This window comes from Saccopteryx leptura, chromosome 3 (genome assembly GCF_036850995.1).
Source record: "Saccopteryx leptura isolate mSacLep1 chromosome 3, mSacLep1_pri_phased_curated, whole genome shotgun sequence".
NCBI classification, from domain to species: Eukaryota; Metazoa; Chordata; class Mammalia; order Chiroptera; family Emballonuridae; genus Saccopteryx; species Saccopteryx leptura.
Window position 1 is genome coordinate 53,898,261 of NC_089505.1, and position 25,334 is coordinate 53,923,594.

Below are 25,334 nucleotides of genomic sequence, written 5' to 3' on the forward strand. Positions count from 1 at the left end.
ATTGACCATTTCTATAAGTAGAAAGGGTTAGACAGACAGTTGATCAATGGACAGAGTAGTGGGAATATAGATAAAGGTTATTATTATTATTTTTTTTGGACCATGACTTTGCAAAATATTGCCAGTCTTTAAAGTCATATTTGAGGTACTTTACCAGATATCTTGCCCAGCAGATATTTATAGAAGGAATGGGGAAAATCCCTTTATATTCTTTCAAAAAACAAACCCACACATATTTTGCTAAGATGCTAAACGCAGCCACACTGACGTCAGAAGCACCCCCAAGGCAGGCCTGCTCCGCACGGCCACTATCCACCCTGCTCATTCTTTTGATTCTAGGCTCATCTGTTTCACATTTCGTTTGTACCAAATGCAATTTCCACCATAAAGCATACAATATGTGCATATTTCTTAAATGGAATTTGTCACTTAATTGAATTTTGGTCAGTGTTTTTAATAGATGTTTTACCTAATGCTAAAGTTTAGCTTTCAAACTGCATTAAGCCAACTGAAATGTTGTGTTTCGGTCTCACTTTTTGTGTGGATGGAAACTAGAATTATTAGCTGTACAGTGGATCTTGGACAAATTAACCTCACAGACAGGAGCCAAAGACATTTCCCTCACTGTCCCTGAGGAAGCCCTTTGTTAGAGCTGGGAGGAGCAGATTCTTTTTCTCAGAGGCTGTGATGAAGCACAAAGCGCTGGCTCATTCTCGGACCATCCTACACAGCCAGGCCCGTGTCTCCATGCAGAGACCTGACCATGTTTCATTTTAAATGAACTAATGTCCCTCAAATTTATTTGTTGCAAACTTACAAAGTTTAGATATGGGTATATACTGAACTTTCTCAAAGCAGGATATCTGCAGGAATATTTTGTGATTATTTTAAAATAAAAGTTTGTCGTTTTTTCACTAACAAATCAACAACTGAGCGCTGCCCTTCCTAGACCACTGGAAGTTAAGGGGTTCTCCCTTCGTCAGGCAGTTCCGAGGGTCCCACTGGAGAGGCCCTGTGCTCACCCGTCCTGAGGGGCCCACTCTGACCAGTGCCCAAAGCCTCATCATTGTGACGGCTCTCTATCCATTATCAACGTTATCAGTGGGTTTGGTCTCAGGACCCCTTGTTTTGACACAAGTCTGGTGGACAAAATTTACAGAGGCGTCTACAGCAGCATCCCATTTTCTCTAGCCAAGAAAGGAGCCCTCGGCAGCTGGTACAAAAGGCAAAGGCGTGTGGCTGTCACTACTGACCGAGGAAACTTACACCAACACCTGGCACAGCTATTCGGTTCCTGCTTCGTGAGATGCCCTTTTAGCCACATGCCTGTGGAGAAAGACTGACCCTGTGCGGCTGATTTGATTAATCATTTTAAAATCTCTCAAGGTTTTGCAGAAAACTTTCTGCTGTCAATACTGAAGAAAAAAATGTTTTAAGGAACCACCTTAATTTATACCATAGGTTCCCAAACCTGCTATTTGAAGCACTGTGAAGCCTCTTAAAAATAGGCTCTTGGGTCCCCTCCCAGAGCTGAATCAACATTTCACAGGGTGGGGCCTGAGAACCGGTATTTTTAAAGCTCCCCAGGTGATTCTGATGATAAGCCACTGATTTAAATCAAGAACGAATTAGAATCTCACCACCTTAATAGCTACCTGTCTTTTATAATACCGCTTTATTAGAATAATCTAAATTTATGTTCCCTGTAAATAGTTCTCACAACACACGTAAAAAATAAAGGTGGAAATTTCAGAGACAGATTTTAAAAAGACCCATTCCTATGTGCTGAAGTCAGACTTTACCTTGACAAGAGATGAATATGCATAATGTCAAAAGATGGAAAAAGTTTTTGCTTTTGGCATTTTCTCGTATAAGTTTTTTTTTTCTTTTAACAGGAAACAACAACAGATGGGGGAATAAATATTGTATTTCTCCCAGCAGCAGCGAGTCTGGTGCTTGCTGGATTCTAAGCAAGATTTCCCCAGAGGCAGACTGTGGAAGCACCTGGCCTCACCTGGTTGATAAAATCACTTGAAGAGGTGTGTTAAGATACTGTGTTTATTACTAGAGAAGGGCTTCTTTCCTTTTCTTTTTTTTCTTTTTAAGATTTTTGTTTCTGTTCTCTGAAAATACAGTTAGTCATAAACATGATTTAATTGAAAAATGAATCTCAGAAAAATGATATCTCTGTTGATTCCAAATGTAGTCTTCAGGCTTTGAAGACAGGGACAACACTGACCTCTCCAAACAAAGATAAGGTGTAAAGATTCTTCCGGACTGTTTAATCACTTGGTGGTAGCGTGATATATCAAGTGACTACAAAGCTTCTAAGGTCTATATCTACAGCCCATGGTTAGTGTTGCAGAAACACTTCCTGGAGCTCCAACAAAAATAGTTATAAGAAGTGATCATTCTATTTAAAAAGTTGCTGGAGAGCTGATGTATATTTCAAAGGTCAGTTCCAAGCCTCAACTGTTCAAGTAAATCTCAGATGTAGCAAAGTTCTTAGACACCACAAATTAATACATTCACATCAGATCATGGTGTGAATTTCTAGAAATTGCTTTTCTTTCTAGGAAAGGGAGAAAAACAAATTGTATTCAACTGGCCACCTGGGCCAAGAGGAATGTGAAGTTAAGATCTTCAAGTTCTTATCAGTTCTGCCATACTGATCTGAAGCAATTTAAAATTCATCACTTCTGTTGTGCTGTTGTGTAAGGTAGCCCACCCAAACGTGAAAAGTGTGGGGAAAATTCTTTTTTCCTCCTCCAAACAAGGAAGAAAGTAAATACTTATGGAAGTAGTACTAAAAATACTAGAAAAATATTTTTAATGCTTTACAGACTTCAAAACATTTCACACACTCAAAATTCATTCTTTGAATACTTATCAGGAGCCTACAGCGTCAAGCCTCATCTCAGTTTTATCAAGACAGGGCCATGTCCTCTAGGCTCTCCCAGTAGTGAGAGAGGCAGCTACACAAATGATAACCATTTGGAGAATTACAGAAGAAATATGTATTTCTAAAGACCTATGAGAACTTTTGGTTAATGATTTTAGGAAGTAGATAGGACACAATAATTTCCTTGTAACCTGAACAATTTCCCAGCTCTTCAAAAATAATTTGGTTTTGAGAAAGAAATAAATTATCTATCTATTTCTTATACTAGAAAAAAGGTCAAAAATAATTCAAAATGGTAACATTTCATTCTTTAGTACAAGTAAAAGATAGTATAGAGTCAAAGTATAGTTTTAGGAGACTTAACAACAGTCCTCATATAAATATAAAATTAACACATTAAAAGAAGTATCTCAGGCCTCACTGGTGTTGGCAAAATCGATAGAGTGTCAACCTGGGATGCTGAGGTCCCAGGTTTGAAACCTTGAGGTCACTGGCTTGAGCTCAGGCTCATCTGGCTTGAGTGTAAGTTCACCAGCTTGAGCATGGGCTCATAGACATGACTCCATGTTTGTTGGCTTGAGCCCAAAGGTCACACTGGCTTGAAGCCCAAGATTGCTAGCTTGAGCCCAAGGTTGCTGGCTTGAGTGAGGGGTTACTGGCTCAGCTTGAGCCCCCTGGTCAAGGCACATATGAGAAACAATCAGTGAACAACTAAAAAGTGACACAACTACAAGTTGATGTGTCTAATCTCTCTCCCTTCCTTTCTCTCCCTCTCTCTATCATTTAAAAAAATTATCTCATTAATGAAAGATCCAATACAATGGTAAAGTTGGTTCCAAGAACAACAAGGAACTGGGTGTTTACAGCATTAAAAAGAATATTGAAGCCCTGGCCGGTTGGCTCAGCGGTAGAGCGTCGGCCTAGCGTGCAGAGGACCCGGGTTTGATTCCCGGCCAGGGCACACAGGAGAAGCGCCCATTTGCTTCTCCACCCCTCCGCCGCACTTTCCTCTCTGTCTCTCTCTTCCCCTCCCGCAGCCAAGGCTCCATTGGAGCAAAGATGGCCCGGGCGCTGGGGATGGCTCTGTGGCCTCTGCCTCAGGCGCTAGAGTGGCTCTGGTCGCAACACGGCGACGCCCAGGATGGGCAGAGCATCGCCCCCTGGTGGGCAGAGCGTCGCCCCTGGTGGGCGTGCCGGGTAGATCCCGGTCGGGCACATGTGGGAGTCTGTCTGACTGTCTCTCCCTGTTTCCAAGCTTCAGAAAAATGAAAAAAGGAAAAAAAAAAAAAAAAAAAAAGAATGTTGAGGTGCTGGCCATTTGGCTCAGTGGTAGAGCATTGGTCAGGCGTGTGATGTCCAGGGTTTGATTTCCCATCAGGGCACACAGGAGAAGCACCCATCTGCTTCTCCATCCCCCCCACCCGCTTCTCTCTCTCTCTCTCTCTCTCTCTCTCTCTCTCTTCCCCTCCTGCAGCCACGATTGGAGTGACTTGGCCCTGGGCACTGAGGATGGCTCCATGGCTTCTGCCTTAGGCGCTAAGAAGAGCTCAGTTGCTGAGCAACAGAGCAATGCCCCAGATGAGTAGAACATCGCCTCCTAAGTGGGCTTGCCAGATGGATCTCAGTTGGGGCATATGTGGGAGTCTATCTCTCTACCTCCCCTCCTCTCTCTGAAAAAGAAAAAAAAGAATGTTGGGTACCCTGACAGAGTAGACCAGTTGGTTAGAGCATCATCCCCATAGGCCAATGTGGCAGGTTCAATCCCAGGTCAGGGTACATATAAGAATCAACCAATGAATGCATAAGTAAGGGAAACAACAATCTGATGTTTCTCGCTCTCTCATCTCTAAACTCAATAAAAAAAATGTTAAGATAAGAGTACTAGGTTAGATACACACCTGGCAAAAAGCCTACAGCAGTAATTTTCAAACAGTATGCCACAATAATTTTTAAAACATGCAATACTGCAATACCTGACTATTTAGTCAGGGGCAATGATCTTGTCTCTTTTAGACTGTCAAATAAAAAAAAAAACAACCCAGCCAATACAACAATAGCCGTTGGTGTGAATGGATCAAAGTGATACATTTTTGTCAGGTTGGCAAAAAACGTAATATATTTTTTGGTCTGTTGCAGAACTTGGACAATTAGTTTATTTGTGCCAGGGTAATAAAACCATAATTTTTGAGGTTATCTTGTCTACCAGAGAGAAATCTAAAAATTAATGTGTAACTTTATAGTAGCTAGGTTTTACTTAAGTAGTAAATAGCAAGTTTAAACACAGATACATTCTCCTCATGGATTAAGCCCTGCCCATTAAACAATACCCCAGCATGATTTTGTTAGGACATGCAGACTCCTATACCACAGGTGATTTCTCAGTGTTAGGTAATTTTTCTTAATCTCAGTGAAATGGTTATTAAGATCATGAACACACTAATTGAATCCTTAGCTCTGAGTACACTAGCCAAATGTATTAGCTACACTGATCTTTAAGATGATGCACTGATGATGGAGGAATTGACTGATCTTAAGAGGCTTCACCGAGAAAAGAACATGAGAGCCATATCTTGAAATATACACTGGCTTTTGAGGATGAGAAGTGACAAGAGAAATTTCATCAGCATCCTTTAGGTCCTTTTCTCTTAAGGGCCTATTTGTATTCAATTTTATTTTAGACATTTTAGGTGTTACTTTTAACAAGCTTGGTTATGATGTTCCCCTACTAATTGCAAGCAAATACATAATTGCCAAAGGCAGGTAACCATTACCAAAGGCAGGAGTAACAACCATTAGATAGGGAAGAGAGAAATCTACAAAAAGAAGACACAAAGGTTTAAAGAATCTCATCAAGAGACTCGTGCTCCCACTGAGGACCAAGAGCCAGAGCATCAAGAAGGGGCTAAATTATTTTTAATATCTTTTGTAATATATTTGAATATGATTTTCACCACAATGATTAAAATAAGTTTGGTAATTAAAGGGATACATTATGCATTTTCTTGATAGTTTGAATAAACAGGATGTTATTTACTGTATACAGTTTGCAAGGTGCTCTTTATTCTTTGAACCAAAATTATTTTATTAGAAACACAAAATTATAATATAAATCAATAGAGAAAAATATGGCTTTTAAACACCAATTTTGCTTTGCAGATAACTATTAGACTAAGGTGAAAAATAGTTCAGTGAGCAGTGTGGTAAAATTTTAGGCCAATTAGACTTGAAGTCACGCAGTCTCTGAAACTAGAAAAAGCATATCCTTACCATACTGACATCTCAAGGCCTCATATTGGCAAGATACCAAACTTTTTGTCAGTTTACTAAACATGGTTATCATCTAACTACAGTCAGAGAAATAAACAGTAGTTTATTAAACCTATTAGTAATGCCATAAGGCTATATATTAGTACTCAACTGATGGGTTTTCTTTCTTTTTAAAATTATAAGTATGACAGTTTGAAGTCAAGCTGTTAAAAACAAGTGTTTTCTTTTGTCCACATTTGAAAATTCTAGTGCAAGGCAAAGACGTCTTCTTCAGTTACAATCATGTAAGTCATGCATGATCAGAATGTCAAAGCCAAAAAGAATAACGCTGGTAAATAAAATTACAATGCAAATCCATGTAGTAAAGCCATAAAATAAAATTACAAAATGAACAATTGAATCTTTCTTTATAATCTAAAATAATTCTTATAATGCTATAGTAAACTACCTTTTCTACCATTTTAGTTTTTTCCTTAAAAAAGAAAACCAGTGTATATGCCTAAGCTTTTCATGGGATTAGTTCACTTGTCCAAAGACTTCAGTTGGGATGATATAGTATATCAAAATATAAATTAATAAATGTTTAAAGGATACTTACATTAACAACAGATTGTGTTTAAACTGCAGGCGTCCCCAAACTACGGCCCGCGGGCCACAATGCGACCCCCTGAGGCCATTTATCCAGCCCCCACTGCACTTCTGGAAGGGGCACCTCTTTCATGGGTGGTCAGTGAGAGGACCACTGTATTTGGCAGCCCTCCAATGGTCTGAGGGACAGTGAACTGGCCCCCTGTGTAAAAAGTTTGGAGACCCCTGCAAAGATTACTCAAATTGACATGGCAAATTCTTACCTTGAAATCTTTCAAAGTATGTAATTTAGAAAAAATATAAACTGCATAGGAGAAGGCCTTTGTAAGCCAAACGCTCAGAAGCAGAAACTTAAGTACACATTCAAAATTCATTTTTTAACAATTAAATAAAAACTTAACCCTTTAAGCAAGGTTTTATTATCTTCAAAATGTAGTAATAATATATATAACAAGAGCATAGAATTTTCTCTGTCATCTATATAACCAAGAAAAGACCTGTAACTTTTTAATAAATAGCTAATAATAATGTAATAATCTGATAAACTTTGTCATTCTCAGCAGAAGTACTTGGCTGGTAAAAATAAGTTCAATGGTATCTGTGGCAAATTTGGATTATATTTTGAGGTGATTTTGATATGGTTAATATAATAATAACAAATAAATATTAGTATACACATCACTTATTTGTTAATTGATGAAACTTACTATGTGATTTTACTATGTGTGGGAATGTGCAGACTCCAGTACTTTCAGCCTTTTATATAGTGCATTTTCACCAGTGAAATAAAAGTTGGTTTTACATCTTGTTTGCATAATCAAATAACAATAATATCTATATAGTATCTTCATCTATAAATGTCTCCACTGAAGATGTGATGTCACTTTAATCATTTGTAAAGGTGAATAAAATATGACTACATTAAGTGATTATTCAAAAAGTTATGATAAATATTTATATTTGTACTATTATGGCGTAAGAGGAAGCTTTTGTGATTTCTTCTTTTTTTAAAAAACTATACATGTTTTTGCTCAATATATTAAAAACAAATTATTTCCTTTAAATACTTACCTGGACATTTCATTTTCTAAGTACAAGGTCAAAGAATTAGAGAATTTCAGTTCTAGAAGAATCTTTAGAGTATACTATGTAATGGGTATCCCAAACTTCAGTTTGCATCAGAAGTCCCTATTGGTTTTTTTGTTGTTGTTCTTGAAATGCAGATGGCTAGGCCCCACCCCATCATCTGACTCAGTAGGCTTGGGTGGGGTCTGAAAATAACCAGTGTACCCCCACCTCACCCCAAGGGGATTCTCATGTAAGGAGCACAGATCAGTGGGAAGAACAACACTGCGGGAGTCCACTCACCCGCTCCCTAGATCAGGAATCCTTCTACCACATTGACAGTTTACGGAGGGCCTTCCTGCTTCCAACTACTGCCTTCCCAACTCCCGCAGGCAACCCTATGCCTCCTGGAGCACCCATTACACATCTAATGGAAGCTTCTAATAGAAACCTTTATATTTAAAACATAAAGCCATTCAACATGGTTTACATAAATATACCAATACAGAGACATGGTGAAAAATTTAATACATGAATAACTGACCTGCTTTTTCTGGTATTTGTTTATCAGATTCAAAAACAAGGCGTAACATCTGGAATAGTTGGCCAAGGCAACACAGCAGTCGTGGTAAGAAGTCATTTTGCTACAGAAATGCCAAATGGGAAAATAAAAATAAACTTTGTGTTTCTATAAAAGTCAAGTACACACTGTTTTACTCTGAATGCAGACCTTCAAAGCATCGCCTAGTGCATGAAAAAGAGTCTAGAAATACTGCCCATATCAGTTCAAAGAAGCCTTGGGGAGGTTTTCTGTCTGCTGTGGAATCTGGGGGCATAGAGTGGGGAAATTTTTAAAAAAGTTCTTTGAAAAATAGAAACCTGAAGCCCGTAAAAACATGTATATTGTGTAAATTTATACAACTCACAAAACCCACATGGTTCAGAAAATGCAAGCTGAGAAATTTACACAAAATCTGGGGGGATACCAACCAGTGAATCCCCTGGGACCTCACTAGCAGCAACTGTGCTAGGAGTATACACTAAGCTCGTTGTGATATGCTCTTATCAGGCACAACAGGGCTTAAGGCAAAAAGCCTTGAAAATAGTTTCAAATTTTCTAAATCAAGCAAGTATGCAAACAACAAAACCAACAAGGCAATATTGACAAACACATCAAATTAGGAGATATTCATAAATTTCTCATTAACGGAGAGATTAATAGGTAAAACGTCATTAATATTTTAAAAACCTGACCATGTACCAAGCTATCAACAGGTCTCAGTCAATTTTCAGATAATCGGTAAGATACAGATCGTGTTTTCTGGTAAATGAAACTAAATTAGAAACCAGTTTTTAAAATACATTAAAAACACACATTTGAAAATTTAAAAACACATAATTTGTGGGTCAAAGAACCATGAAAATAAAAAAGCACTTAGATATACAACAAACACTACATGTCTAAATTTGTGGGATGTAGCTAAAGCAGTCTTTAGAGAAAAATTATAGCCTGAAGAAGGCTAAAAAGATAGGAATTGAATTTCTAATTAAAATGGAAGGAAATATCTCCAAAGACAGTAGATGAAAGAGATTAAAAAAGAACAAAAGGAATAAAATAGAAAGCAAACATACAATAGGGTGGATTGATAGATCTATTGGTTTTGCAAAAACTGGCAAAAAAATTGCCAAGGTTTTGCAAGACTGATAAAGAAAAAAAAAGAGAAACACCACAAATAATCAAAATTAGGAATGAAAATCAGTATCTACAATAAAGAGACAGTATACATGGTGGTTAAATGTATGAACTCCAGAGCCAGACTAGCTGGTTTGAATTGCAGCTCTGTGATTTATTAGCTGTGTGATCCTGGAAGAACTACCAAAGCTCCATATGCCTCAATGTCCTCATCTGTAAAATGAGGATACTAGTAATACCTATCTTTTAAAGTTGTTTTAAGGAATAAATAAATTAGTATTTGGTAAGTGCTTAGACTATTGCCTGGCACATAGTAGGCACTATCAAGTATTTGTTAAATAAATAAAATAAATAAAAGGGGCATAATTAGAGATGCAACAGAGATTAAAGGGATAATAAGACAATATTTGGAACAACTTTATCTTGTTTGAAAACTTAGATAAAATGGACAAATTCATATAAAAGTATAACTTTTTGAAACTGACACAAATAGAAATAGGAAATGTGGTTAGGTATTTAACCATTAGAGAAAGTGATGCAGTAGTCAACAATATTCATACACACACACACACACACACACACACACACATCAGGATAAAATAGTTTTTCAAGCAAGTTCTATAAGCTTTTCAAGAAAAAGATAAGTTTAATTTTCACAAATTTTTCTAGAAAAGAGAAAAAGTCAGAACACTTTCCAATTCATTTTATCAGGCTCACATAAACCTGACATGAAAGCCAGACAACGCCAATATGACAGAGGAGAAGCACAGGTCAGTCTAACCCATGAGCACTGATGAAAAGCCCTAAACTAAATATCAGTGAACCACACCAGCAAAGTGGGTGGTTTAACATGAGAAAGTCCTACTACATCAAGGAATTAAATAAAAAAGAAAATCCACATAATCAAAATAGATTCAGGGCAAGCATTTGAGAAAATTTAATAGCCATTATTAGAGAAAATTTTCCTTAACCTCTAAAGTTATCTACAAAAACCTGCAACAAATATTATTTTCAACTGGTAAAACCATAAAAATACTTCCTTTAAAGTCGGGATAAAGGCAGCAGGCTGAATACTCTCACAACGTTGCATACTAAGTAGTGCAAGAAGATAGAGGTACGGACATGAAAATGAAAAGTTGTAATAATTGGGAAAAATACAATTCTCCAAGAGAATTTATAAAAACACTCTTAGACTTAATATTCATCAAGATCCCTCGATACTTCGATACTTAATGAGCAAACATCAATACTATTCATATATACTTACTGTAACCTATTAGAAAACACTTTTTTAAAAGATTACATTCATAATCACAGCGAAAGCCATGAATACATAAATCTAACACAAGATGTACAAAATACTTTTGGAGAAAATGATGAAATGTTATTGAAAGATATAAAAAGAAAACATCATAAAATGTATGGATGAAAGACTCAGTATCATCAAGATGTCAACCTCCCCACCACCAACCCTACTACTCTGCATACCCCAAAGTTCCTAATGCACCTTAGTTGACTCTTCAATTCATAAAGAAAAAAAAGGAATTTGGATTTTAAAGGAGAAAAGAAGTGATGGGCTCATCCTGTGGCAAGACAAATTAAATCTGTAATAATAAAACAGTGGGGGTTGGTATGAGCACAGACCACCCAGAAACAGACCTGCAGTGTTTCTGGAACCTTCTGTTTAACTGACTAGACATTTAAAATCAGTGAAAAGGGGATGGTGTAGTCAATAAAAGGCGGGACAATCAACTATCCATGAGGGGAAAAAGTTCAATTGGATCCCACATGCCGCCATACACAAAAATAAACAGATTTACAGTGCTTCAAAATGGGAGTTACTAAGTGCCCAGGACAAAGCTCAGGAAAGCGCAGTGCTGAAAGATCAAACCTGGAGTCACATTCTTGAACTGGGGTCAATTACCAATTCAGTCTTCAGGAAATTTTCTATTTTTTTTGAACAACTATAGTACTCTAGTTCAAGAAAGGGCAGTTCTCTTGAGAAGGACCATTACGTAAAAATGCTGGCGAAGAGCAGTGAGGAAGGAAATCTAAAGACATAATTTAAAGAGGGTGTTTAGATTTGACATTTTGCTTTGAGGCAACCTGGATTCATCACTTCTGCAGTAAAAGTAAGTATAAATAAGACTAGTTAATGTGTGAACCAAAGTTCAGGCAAATAAGCAAAATAAACTTCCATTACAAATTGTTATATCAGACTTTCTAAGTAATGGTTTTCTTTTTGAGTTAAAAGCATTATTATTTCTAAGTGTATCAGAAAGATTGCCATGTTTTGTGATATAGTCCTTTATCTCCAATAAACCAACAGAAATCTTTGTTTGTTTTTATTTGTTTTGTAAGAACACTAGGATAACTCACAACCTACCAAATAACTACAGTGATTTACAATTGAGTTTAGAAGCACATTTAGAAGTACATAGGAAATAGTCATTAGTTCAAATCATTATTTTCAACTTGGGCCATTAGATTTACCTTTGCTGCTAGGTGAAGTAAGAAGCAAAAATAAGATTCATTGCCAGCCCCACACATAAATATTAAAAATACCCTGAAATCAAGCATTGGCATTTTCATATGGCTACTTTGTGTTCTGAGTCTACCGACCTGAAGATTCTGGCGATGTTGGTGCAGACATCCTTGTCACTCATGTACTGTTCCATCACCGTGCAGAGCTGGGGAAAGGCATCCATGCTCAGCAATTTACTTCTTGCTGGTGTTGAATCAACCAAGTTTCTCAATGTAGCAGTTATCTAGGGTAAAAAAGCATGTTTGTGCCATTTTTTAAAAACTAGAAAATAAGAGCAACACTCATCAGCACAGCACAATTCATCCTGTAAGTTTCATTTCATCTGTTATGCATCTCCCCCCAGGGTACATGGGCCTAGGCACAAATAGGATAAAAGGAAAACCAAGAAATGAATACAAAAAAACCTATGTTGGTTTAAAGGTAAAGAATGAAATAATCATGTTAATAATCATTTAGCATTCCAAAACCCCAGGGTTATAGAAATCATCATGAGTTTGTCAACAGACATGAGATTTTTAATTGACTCTGCAACATGCCACACCAGTACCACAGATTAGAAAAGGCGTGCTCCATAGTCTTATAAGTAGCACCAAATAATGCTGTGGCCAAAGAACATTTAAGACTGTAAACTTCATTCATTCTCTTCTAAGAGGCAAGTGTTGATTTCTTGCAAATTTGCCTTATTTTATAAAAACTGTTCAGGACAACTATCTTTGTCTAAAGACAGAGGAGAGAACCACCTAGTAAATCCGTAAAGCTAACATGTTGTTATTTGATAATTTTAATATGCACGTAATCTTTCCTCAGAGGATAGTTACGGGCAGGATACTGGTTAAGAGAGTCACTCAGGAGTTGGACAACCTGGTCAAGTCCCAGCCCCACCACTTACTAGCTTGTGTAAATTAGCTAACCTCTCAGAGCACGTTTTTTCCCTCATCTGTCAAGTGGGGGTTGTGGTAATTGCCACGGAGTCGTGAGGCTTCAATGAGAGATGTGGGGACTAGCACTGCCAGTGCTGATTACCCAACAACGGCTCAAAGAGCCCGGGTCTGATATCCCCACCTCTGCGCTAGGGCTTCACATCCAAAATGCATGAAGAGATAGATCTCTGGCCTTAGACTCAAATGACGAAGATTCAAGTCTCAAATCTCTTCCTACTTCTGTGACTGAGGCACTCACTCTTTCTCAACTTCCCCCTGTCCTCATCTGTGAAAAGAGTGTTACAATCCCCACTCACCTCTCAGGGTGGTTGTATATCTCCAATAGAAAACACATAACAGTTTTTGTATACTGTCATATTACGGCAATCTTCAACCTTTTTTCATCTCGTGGCACATGTAAACTAATTACTAAAATTGTGCAGCACACACACAAAAATATATTTTTTCCTGATTTGACAAAAAAAGTATAATTTTGATTCATTCACACCAGACAGCTATTGTGTTGGCTGTTGTCATTATTTTATTTTTATTTGACAGTCTAAGGGAAAGGGGATCAGTGCCCCTGACTAAATAGCCAAGGATTGCATGTTTTAAAAATCCTTGTGGCACACTGGTTGAAAATTGCTGCTATACAGCATCATTATAACGGTGACCGTCAGAGGGAAAGGGTGTGGGGAGCTGGAAGCGGGTAATGGGGGATAGATGGGGACAGGAGGAGGCTTGACTTGGGGTGGTGAGCACGCAGTACGATATACAGATGATGCATTATTGAATTGTAGACCTAAAACCTATATAATTTTATTTATCTATGTCACCTCAATAAATTCTACTTAAAATAAATTAAAAAAATAAAATAAAGTTATTTTTGGTGATGATTGCACAACACTTTGAATATAATAAAAACACTGAGTTGTATACTTCAAGTCAATGAATTGTATAGTTTATAGATTATAACCCAATAAAGCTGTTTTTTTTTGTTTGTTTGTTTGTTTGTTTTTTGTATTTTTCTGAAGCTGGAAACGGGGAGAGACAGTCAGACAGACTCCCGCATGCGCCTGACCGGGATCCACCCAGCACGCCCACCAGGGGCGATGCTCTGCCCACCAGGGGGCGATGCTCTGCCCATCCTGGGCGTCACTATGTTGCGACCAGAGCCACTCTAGCGCCTGAGGCAGAGGCCACAGAGCCATCCCCAGTGCCCAGGCCATCTTTGCTCTAATGGAGCCTTAGCTGCGGGAGGGGAAGAGAGAGACAGAGAGGAAGGAGAGGGGGAGGGGTGGAGAAGCAGATGGGCGCCTCTCCTGTGTGCCCTGGCCGGGAATCGAACCCGGGACTTCTGCACGCCAGGCCGACGCTCTACCACTGAGCCAACCAGCCAGGGCTAAAGCTGTTTTTTAATTGGAAAAAAGCATCATTATAGCCATAGTTAATAAACTTTAAAAGCAGTTATTAAAATGACATGTATCTTTGATTAGTTTTTCTTTGTAACAACAGTAATGAAAAAATTTTGTTAAAATGTAACTATCTGAAAAGCAGAAAAAAATATATAATGCTTTAAATAAATGAGTACAAGTCTTTTGCAGTCAATTGTACATCAATTTTAGTAACTACTTCCCTGGAAGCTTCTGTAGCAAAAATAATGGAGGGGAAGCAAACTATGAGTACATTCCATTTAGCTATGGTTCTACACTGTAGTCTCCTAAGCTGAGGAATGGGTCTTTTGTGACGGCTAATAAACCACTCTAGGCATCCCGGGCCATCACTGTCATACAATGGAAAATGCTCTTTATCTCTGAGCCTGGCTCCACCTGTTCTCCTTCCTCAGAGAGAGCCCTGACATTCCAGCAAGCACTGCTGGTTTCTGTCAATCCAAGGAATGACTCACAAGCTTTCCCACTCAGACACCAAAGAACACAGATGCCCATGTGAATCTGGACCTGAACCTAGGCAGTCAGAGACTATAGGAGACTGGAACACTCATTCTAACCTTGCACACAGAAATAGTTTCTTTTCCCTGCTGCTCAAGGCTTCAGATTGCCATCTTGATCTCCAGTTGTCTTGTTCTCCACATCTAACCTCCCGCAGAGCACACTGTCAGCAGAAGCAACAGTAGTTTTCTCGAGAGCTTTTTTCTTCTTGTTTCAACATTAGTTTTTTCTCCATCAATCCTTTTTCTCACCACATTAGAAAAGGTTAAACCTGACTAGGTAGTGTCACATTAGATTGAGCGTTGACCTGGGATGCTGAGGTCCCAGGTTCAAAACCCTGAGATTGCCAGCTTGAGTGTGGGCTCACCAGCTTGAGCATGGGATCATCGACATGACCTCATGGTCACTGGCTTGAAGCTCAAGGTCACTGACTTGAGCCCAAGGTTGCTGGCTTGGCTGGAGCCCCCCACCCCAACCCTTGTCAAGGCACATATGGGAAAACAATCAATGAACAACTAAAATGCAGCAACTATGAGTTGATGCTTCTCTCTCTATTTCTGTCTGTCTCTTTCTCTCTTAAAACAAACAAACAAACAAAATAGTTAAGACAGCTCAAGGTTCTTTTGCTCCCCAAATGCTACTTTTACAAATGGCCCAACTCAAGAGTGGAAGAACAATTCATGTGTGACACATCATCTGATTATAAATCCTTACACATTTACTGCAATATCATATTGTGTGAATGCTCAGTCAGATATGATACCTCAAATATTTTTATACTTATAGTTGTGATGCTGATAGAATAACATATGTGAAACATATACCACACAATTAAAAAATTACACAGTAATACCTCAGTATGTGACACCACCATCAAATCAGTTCCTCAAGTCCCAAATCTCAGAGACATCCCAGAATTCTGCCTTTCTGCTTTTTGTCACCCTAAGCCCTGCTGGCTTTTTGTTCATTGCTCTTAGGATAAGATTCTGTTTCCTAATCATGATTTATAAGGCTCTATACAATCTGACTCTTATCAAACTTTCAAACGTCCTCTTATACCATATGCAAACTATTTAATATTAGATTATTTAATATTATGTCTTATTGTCTATTCCTCTATATGAGGAACATCAGTGAGTGCATATAACTATCTGTCTTTTCACCATTATGTCCTCAACTCAAATCCAGTGCCTGGTATATAGTGGGTCTTCAATAAACATTTCTGGATGGAATAAATAAAAGGTGAATACTGTCTGACCAGGTGGTGGTGCAGTGGATAGAGCACCAGGCTGGGATGTAGAGGACCCAAGTTCAAAAACCCCGAGGTTGCCAGCTTGAGCGTGGGCTCATTCAGCTTGAGTGTGAGCTCACCAGCTTGAATGGTCACTGGCTTGAGCCCAAAGGTTGCTGGCTTGAAGCCCAAGGTCGCTGGCTCGAGCAAGGGGTCACTCGGTCTGCTGTAGCCCCCAGTCAAGGCACATATGAGAAAGCAACCAATGAACAACTAAGGTGCCACAGCAAAGAATTGATGCTTCTCATCTCTCTCCCTTCCTGACTGCCTCTCTCTGTATCTCTCTCTGTCTCTGTCACACACACACAAAAAGATGAATTCCTACAAAGAAAAGACTTGGGTATAAACAGAAAGGTTAGAATATCAGAAAAACATGGATTAATCTATATTTCTGAGGTAGATGCATTTTAAGATGACTTTAAAGGAGTGATGGACAAAGACTTGACTTGGTAGGGCAGGGGGTGAACACACAATAGCATAAATAAAAAGGTATTGTAGAGGCAGCAAGATGGCGATGGAGTAGGCAGACGTACCAACTACCACCTCCCAGAAACAAAGTGGATTACAACTTAATTTTAAGAACAATCATCTGGAAAAACCAACTTTGGACTAAACTAAGAGGACTCTTCAACCAAGGATCACTGAAGAAGCCACACCGAGACTGGTAGGAAAAGTGGAAACGTGGAGAGGGCTGCCCAGCTCCCAGGAGCAAGCGGCAGCCTGGAGGGCCTCGCATGGCAGGAAGTGAGTTTAGTGGAGAGGGGAGGGTTCTGGGACCCAGGAACAAAGCCCCAGCCTGTGGCCCCAGAACCTAGAAGAGACATATGGACAGTATTTAGCTGCGAAACAAGCCAGGATACTGTTTGCGAGAAAAAGACAGATTTCTCAGACCCAGGATTCATCTTAAAGGAACTGTGCAGAAAACCTCTTTCACAACCACTCACCTGGGGCTCTAGGGGACAGGGATTGCTGAGAGGACCAGAGTAGCAGGAAGAGAGTGTAATCTAGGAGATGCAGGGAAAAACACTTTGAGGGACAGCCACCCTAACCCCTGGGCAGAGGCACTCCCCAAATCTAAAGTGAATATTTTTCCTGGAACCAGCAATACCAGCAAAGAGAAGCAGCTCACCAGCCAAACAGAAGCTCTCCTACTGCAGTCAGAGCAAAGAATCACTTAGAAGCAGGGAGCCATCAGGGATACAGTATTGAGTGCTAAAATCTGAGCTGCATCGCCATCCCCACATTGCTGAGTGCTCGCCGGAGGGCAGGCAGTGGCAGGACGCAGAAGTGAGGTCCTGTTGGCAGGGGCAGAAGCCAGGATGAGTCACAGCTATGGCCCTGCGAGCACAGTCCTGCCAGGCTGGGGTGGAGGCCAAAGGTGGCTGCGGTGGCAGAAGGGGCACACAAAAGTGATCCGACCCACAACTGGAGGCTGGGCACTAAAGAACGGTCCTGCCTGCAGTCCGGCCTGCAGGGACAAGGCAAAAGCTGGGAACTGGCTGAAGCTTGCAGCCCAGACATAGGAGCACAGTGTTGCTCGCAGAGTTGGGGCAGAGGCAGGGGGCTGTCCAGGGCTTGCAGACCAGGTGAGCAAGTGCAGTCCTACACTCGGGGGTGGTGCGGAGGCTGGGCCAGCCAAGGCTTGCAGCCTGGGCACACAAACAAAGTCCCACCTGCAGAGGCAAGAGGAAGCCAAAGCAAATGCTGCAGCAGGCCAGTGCCAGCAATGCCCATGCCCGAATGCCCAAAGCAGTGGCACAGGGGGTGGCGGGCCTGAAGACAGACCACACCTAGGAAACACAGAGGCCACACCCATTGGACTCTGTGGCCACACCCTTCTTATACACAGACAAAATGGAAAGGCAGAGAAATGCAACCTAAATGAATCAACAAGAGAAATCCCCAGAAAAAGATATTAATGAGATGGAAATAACCAAATTACCAGATGCAGAGTTTAAAATAATGATTGTTAGAATGCTCAAAGATCTTAGAGCAACAATGGATGAACATAATGGGCACCTAAACAGATAGCTAGTATAAAAAAGAACATTGAAATAATAAAAAAGAATCAGTTAGAAATGACAAATACAATGTCAGAAATAAAGAACACACTGGAAGGAATTAAAAGCAGGATGGATGAAGCTGAAGATAGAATCAGTGAGTTAGAGGACAAGATAAACAAAAGCATGGAAGCAGAGCAGCAAAAAGAAAAGAGGCTCAAAAAAGTCTGAGGAAACTCTAAGAGATCTCTGTGACAACATGAAGAGAAATAACATCCGAATAATAGGGGTTCCTAAAGGAGAAGAGAAAGAACAAGGGATAGAGAATCTGATTGAAGAAATCATAGCTGAAAACGTCCCTAAATTGATGAAGGAAAAAATCACACAAGTTCAAGAAGCAGAAGAGTTCCATTAAGGATGAATCCAAAAAGGCCAACACCAAGACACATCACAATTAAAATACAAAAATTAAGACATAAAGAAAGAATACTAAGCTGCTAAGAGAAAAGCAGTCTATTATCTACAGAGAAGCCCCCATAAGGATGACTTCTGACTTCTCAACAGAAACATTAGACGCCAGAAAGAAATGGCAAGAAATACTCAAAGTAATGCAAAACAAGAGCCTACAGCCCAGACTTTTTTATCCAGCAAGGCTATCATTTAAAATTGAAGGAGAAATAAAAAGCTTCCCAGAGGAAAAAAAAACAAAAAACCTCAAGGAATTCATTACAACCAAACCAATGCTACAAGAAATGTTAAGGGGCCTGCTGTAAACAGAACAAAGGGGGGGGGGGAATCTAGTAAAAGAGGAATGTAGATTTAAAGAATAAAATAACAATAAACAACTACATATCAATAATAACTTTAAATGTAAATGGATTAAGTACTCCAATCAAAAGATGTAGTGTAGCTGTGTGGATAAGAAAATAGGACCTGTACATATGCTGTCTACAAGAAACACACCTCAAAACAAAAGATACACATAGACTAAAAGTAAAGGGATGAAAAAAAATATTTCATGCAAATGGAAATGAAAAAAAGCTGGGGTAGCAATACTTATATCAGGCAAAATGGACTTTAAAACAAAGTCTATAGTAAGGGATAAAGAAGGTCACTGCATAATGATTAAGGGAGCAATCTAACAGGAAGATACAACCATTATAAATATCTATGCACCTAATATAGGAGCACCTAAATATATAAAGCAGATTTTGATGGGCATAAAGGGTGAGATCAACAGCAATACTATAATAGTAGGGGATTTTAATACCCCACTAACATCACTGGATAGATCCTCAAGAAAGAAAATTAACAAAGAAATAGCAGCCTTAAAGGACACACTAGATCAACTGAATTTAATAGATATCTTTAGAACCTTTCACCCTAAAGCAGCAGGATATACATTTTTCTTTTCAAGTGCTCATAGTACATTCTCTAGGATAGACCACATGCTAGGAGACAAAATGAGTCTCAAAAAATTTAAGAAGATTGAGATCATATCAAGCATCTTCTCAGATCACAATGGCATAAAACTAGAAATCAACTACAATAGAAAAACTGAAAAACAAACACTTGGAAACTAAACAGCATGTTATTAAATAACAAATGGGTTAACAATGAGATCAAGGAAGAAATAAAAAATTTCCTTGAAACAAATGAAAATGAGCATACAACAACTCAAAATTTATGGGACACAGCAAAAACAGTCCTGAGAGGGAAGTTCATAGCTCTACAGGCATACCTTAAGAAGCTAGAGAAAGCTCAAATAAACAATTTAACCCTGCATCTAAAAGAACTAGAAAAAGAACAGCAAGTAAAACCCAGAGGAAGTAGAAGGAAGGAAATAATAAAGATCAGAGTGGAAATAAATGATATAGAGGCTAAAAAAAATGGAGGATCAGTGAAACCAAGAGCTGGTTCTTTAAAAAGGTTAAACAAGATAGATGAATCTTTAACCAGACACACCAAGAAAAAAAGAGAGAGGACCCAAATAAATAAAATTAGAAATGAGAGAGAAGTAACAACTGACACAGCAGAAATACAAAGGATTTTAAGAAAATACTATGAAGAATTGTGTGCCATAAAATTGGGCAACCTAGGCAAAATGGACAAATTCCTGAAACATATAATCTTTCAATAATCAATCTGGAAGAATCAGAAAACCTAAACAGACTGATTTCATTAAATGAGATAGAAACAGTTATCAAAAAACTCCCAACAAACAAAAGCCCTGGGCTAGATGGCTTCACAGGCAAATTCAACCAAACATTCAAAGAAGAAATAACTCCTATCCTTCTCAAGCTATTTTAAAAAATTCAAGAGGAGGATAGACTTCCAAACTCCTTTTATGAGGCGAGCATAATTCTGATTCTAAAATGAGGCAAAGACATTACAAAGAAAGAAAACTATAGACTGATATCCCTGATGAACTTAGATGCTAAAATTCTCAATAAAATATTATCCAACCAGATCCAGAAATACATGAAAGAAATCATACATTATGATCAGGTGAGATTTATTCTATGGAGACAGGCTGGTACAATATCCATAAATCAATCAATGTGACTCAACACATAAACAAAACAAAGGATAAAAATCACATGATAATATCAATAGATGCAGAAAAAGCATTTGATAAAATTCAAAACCCATTTATGATCAAAACTCTCAGTAAAGTGGGGATACAGGGATCATACCTCAACATGATAACAGATATCAATGACAAACCCAAAGCCAACATCATAATCAATGGGCAAAAATTTAAAAAAAATCCTCTTAAGATCAGGAACAAGGCAGGGGTGCCCCGTTTCACCACTCATATTCAACATAGTTCTAAAAGTCCTAGCCACAGCAATCAGACAAGAAGAAGAGATAAAAGTCATCCAAATTGGAAAAGAAAAAGTAAAACTGTCATTATTTGTTGATGATATGATACTATAGATAGAAAACCCTAAAGTCTCACTCAAAAAAATACTTGACCTGGTAAATGAATTCAAAAAGGTGGCACATATAAAATCAATATTCAGAAGTCAGTGGCATTTTTATACACCAACAATGATCTGTCTGAAAGAGAAATTAAGAAAACAATTTCCTTCACTATTGCAACAACAACAAAAAAATGTACCTAGGAGTAAATTTAACCAAAGAGGTTAAAAACTTGTATTCAAAAAATTATAAAACATTGATAAAGAAAATCAAAGAAGAAACAAACAAGTGGAAGCATATACTGTGTTCATGGATAGGAAGAATAAACATAGCAATCTATAAATTCAATGCAGTTCCTATTAAAATACCAATGACATACTTCAAAGATATAGAACAAATATTCCAAAAATTTATATGGAACCAAAAAAGAACATAAATAGCCTCAGCAATTCCGAAAAAGAAGAATAAAGTGGGTGGTATCACACTTCCTGATATCAAGTTATACTACAAGGCCATTGTACTCAAAACAGCATGGTACTGGCACAAGAACAGACATACAGATCAATGGAATAGAACAGAGAACCCAGAAATAAACCCACACCTATATGGACAATTGATATTTGACAAAGGAGGTAAGAGCATACAATGGAGTAAAGACAGTCTCTTTAACAAATGGTGTTGGGAAAATTGGACAGCTACCTGCAAAAAAATGAAACTGGATCACCAACTTACACCATTCACAAAAGTAAACCCAAAATAGATAAAAGACTTAAATGTAAGTTGTGAAACCATAAACATCTTGGAAAAAAAAACATAGGCAGTAAGCTCTCCGATATCTCTTGTAGTAATATTTTTGCTGATTTATCTCCATGGGCAAGTGAAATAAAGGACAGGATGAGCAATTGGGACTATATGAAACTAAAAAGCTTTCGCACAGCAAAAGACACCATTAACAAAATAAAAAGACAACCCACACAGTGGGAGTATATATTCGCCAATACATCAGGTAAGGAGTTAATAACCAAAATTTATAAAGAATTTGTAAAAATCAACACCAGGAAGATAAACAATCCAATCAAAAAATGGACAAAAGAAATGAATAGACACTTCTCCACAGAGGACATAGAGATGGCCAATAGGCATATGAAAAAATGTTCATCATCACTAATCATTAGAGAAATGCAAATTAAAACCACAATGAGATATCACCTCATACCTGTCAGAATGGTGCTTATTAACAAAACAACATATAATTAGTGCTGTAGAGGGTGTGAAGAAAAGGGAACCCTCCTGCACTGCTGGTGGGAATGCAGACTGGTGCAGCCACTATGGAAAATAGTATGAAGATTCCTCAAAAAATTAAAAATAGAACTGCCTTTTGACCCAATTATCCCACTTTTAGGAATATATCCTATGAATACCAAATCAGTAATTTTAAAGAAGAAATGCACCCCCATGTTTACTGCAGCATTGTTTACAATAGCTAAGATCTGGAAACAGCCCAAGTGTCTGTCAGTGGACAAGTAGTTTAAAAAGTGGTGGTACATATACACTGGAATACCACGCAGCCCTGAGGAAGAGGGGAGTCTTAGGTTCACAACAACATTGATGGACCTGGAAAATATCATGCTAAGAGAAATAAGCCAGGCAGAGGAAGAAAAATACCATATGACCTCATTCATTTGAGGAATCCAATCAACAATGTGAACTGAGCAATGGAACAGAGGCAGAGGCAGAATCAAAAGGACCAGAGGGAAAGCGGTCGAGGGAAAGTAGAAGAGAAGATGGGATCAGAGAAGGGAAAGAGATTAATGAAATGATATATACATAACACAGCGTTTCAAAGAACAGGACGGCAAATACTGGAGGGAAGGGGGAAGGTATTGGGGGTGGGGGAATTGGGGGCCGAGGGGAATAAGGGGTGGGGGGACATATATTCGGTGGGACACTTAAATCTATGTAAAAACAAATTAAAATCATAAATAAAAAAATGTATTGTAGAATTGGGCACCTGAAACCTGTATAATTATGTTAACAATGTCACCCCACTAAAATGAATTCAATGAAAAAAAAAAGGTGATTTTAAAGGACAAGCGGAATAAAAAATAATGGATAAAAGAAAAAATGAACTAGAGGGTGGCTGGTTCTCTGTGTATTCCCTATTTTATCTTATTCATGACAGCAGCTCTTCTCCCACTCAATTAGTCATCTGGTCTACATCTTCTTTCCATCACCAGGTTGCTGGTTCAGTTTAATCTCACTATAGCTTCCCAATCTCTTCAGCTCATTGAAAAGGCCCCTTCCACAGTCTCTCCCTTGTCTGGTTCACTTCTCCACAAGGTCTCCCTACTGCCAGAGGGAGTATCTCAAAACCCAACCTTCCCTGTTCAAACACCTCCTCTGACTTTTGGTGGTCTATTGGGCAAAATTCCTATCCTAAAGGTGCTTCACTTTCTAAAGTACAGTTTATACCCCCAGACTCGCCTCCTCTTCCTTCCCCTCCTCTTTCAGACTGGACATCATACACCATGTCCTTGTCTTTTACAATTCCAAGCCTTTCAATAGACCATTGCCTTGCCCAGAACGTCTTCCTCCATCACACTCCTGCACCCTTTCTCCAACCTGCTCACTTCCTGTTTGTTTTTCTGCACGCTCCTCAGGCTTCCTTCTCTATGAAGACATTCCAGCTGTTGATCACTTTCTCTTCCAGGTTTGCAAACCACCCCGTTCATGCCTGCCCCACACCCATCACAGAATCATAACTACTTGTTTTATGCACCTTTTCTCCCGTGATGAGCTCCTCTTTCTACTCAGGGGATAATAAATATGCCCAAGGAAAGCTTGCTGGGAAAAACCATAAGGTGAAGGGGGAGAAGGAGAGGAGGAGAAAGACAGAAAGGGAGATAGGAGGGGGTGAGGGGACAAGGGAGCAGGAAAGGGAGGCATTTCCCCTTTAAGGAGCTTCTGGCAAGAAAGTGCCTGGATTAGCAAGGGCTAGTGGTGAACCAGTTTAAAGCCCTGAGGGAGGAGGATCAAGAGAAGGTCACTAGGCAGATGCAGCCACAAAGGCCCCCCATTTTGAGATGCTGGCTGTGAGCTATCAATCTCACTGTGGGGGTGGGGGTGGGTGAATGCTGAGCACAGTCAAGTGGCCTTTTCTGGGAAAACTGTAAAAGGATCGGTGGGAGGGAGTCTAGCAAAATACTGTGGTAACAGTAGAGGCTAATTCCAAGTCAACCCATTTAACTCTCAACCTCAGTCCAACTTCTAACAGAGATAAATTTGGTGAGCACTGGGCTCTGTAGCAGTCTTTGTTTTCTAGCCCCCAGGAAAGCCCACCCACTGGGACTGCAGGAGTGCAAGAAGTCCTCACTTTATGCTTAGAAAAATGTAGCATTTGTTTCTTAACTTTCTATTCTAATTTATAGTACTCCTAACTCCACTTAATTATGTACTTTTCTATTTTATTGCATATAATCTTTTAAGCCATCTCAGATACTTTGTGACAAAAAAAAGAAGTAAAAGTTAGATGCCTATCTAGACATCTGGTGAGTTTCTAAAGGACTTACTGGAACAATTCCCAACCTCTTAACTGTCATCTCATCAAGAAATATCAAACTGAAAAACATGAGTTTCAATTTTTATTTTTCCCATTTCCTAAAGTGCAGCCCCTTAGGACAGCAGCTACACTGAGCCGAAGGCAACCAGAGGGGAGAAAAGGAGAAGAATGTGGTACTGATCATATGCAAAGAGGATTAATAAAATTTTAAGTGTCCTTTTCTAGTGGTTGTTGTTAGATGATGTCTGGGACAAAAGGGGGCCTAAATATTTGGTATGGATCAAGGAAGGAACATTCTAGTGCGGTTCTGGTTGCTAATCTGCTGAAAAATGATTCGGCTCCCCTTTACAAATTCACGGTGCTCCCTTTTTCTGAGGCAGCTATTTCTCTGTATTTCCCGATTCCTTGACATAAAAGGTACTAACTCTTCTCTCCCCAGCCGGAACATCCAGGTAAAATGCCTGGTGAGTTTGGCAAAGCTGTCCTATCTCACATTTGAATTAGTTGAGCCTCAAAGTTCTCACTGTGCGGTTAATGTTGGGAGATTCAGTTTAAAGGGAAAATTATATATAAGAAGTGCTTAGATAATTTATTTATTTATTTATTTATTTTAATCTTTTTTTTTTTTTC

General features: G+C 38.9%; 1 protein-coding gene across 3 annotated transcripts in view; it reads right to left on the reverse strand.

The window, feature by feature from the left end:
- ARMC2 (armadillo repeat containing 2) overlaps positions 1–25,334 on the reverse strand; it is a 136,347-nt gene that overhangs the window by 27,491 nt on the left and 83,522 nt on the right. For all 3 annotated transcript variants that reach the window (XM_066373520.1, XM_066373519.1, XM_066373521.1), the window contains 2 exons: positions 12,138–12,283; positions 8,367–8,466 (listed from right to left, as the gene is read on the reverse strand). In XM_066373520.1, coding sequence (XP_066229617.1) covers positions 8,367–8,466; positions 12,138–12,283 — 246 coding nt within the window. The remainder of the gene's footprint in view (positions 1–8,366; positions 8,467–12,137; positions 12,284–25,334) is intronic.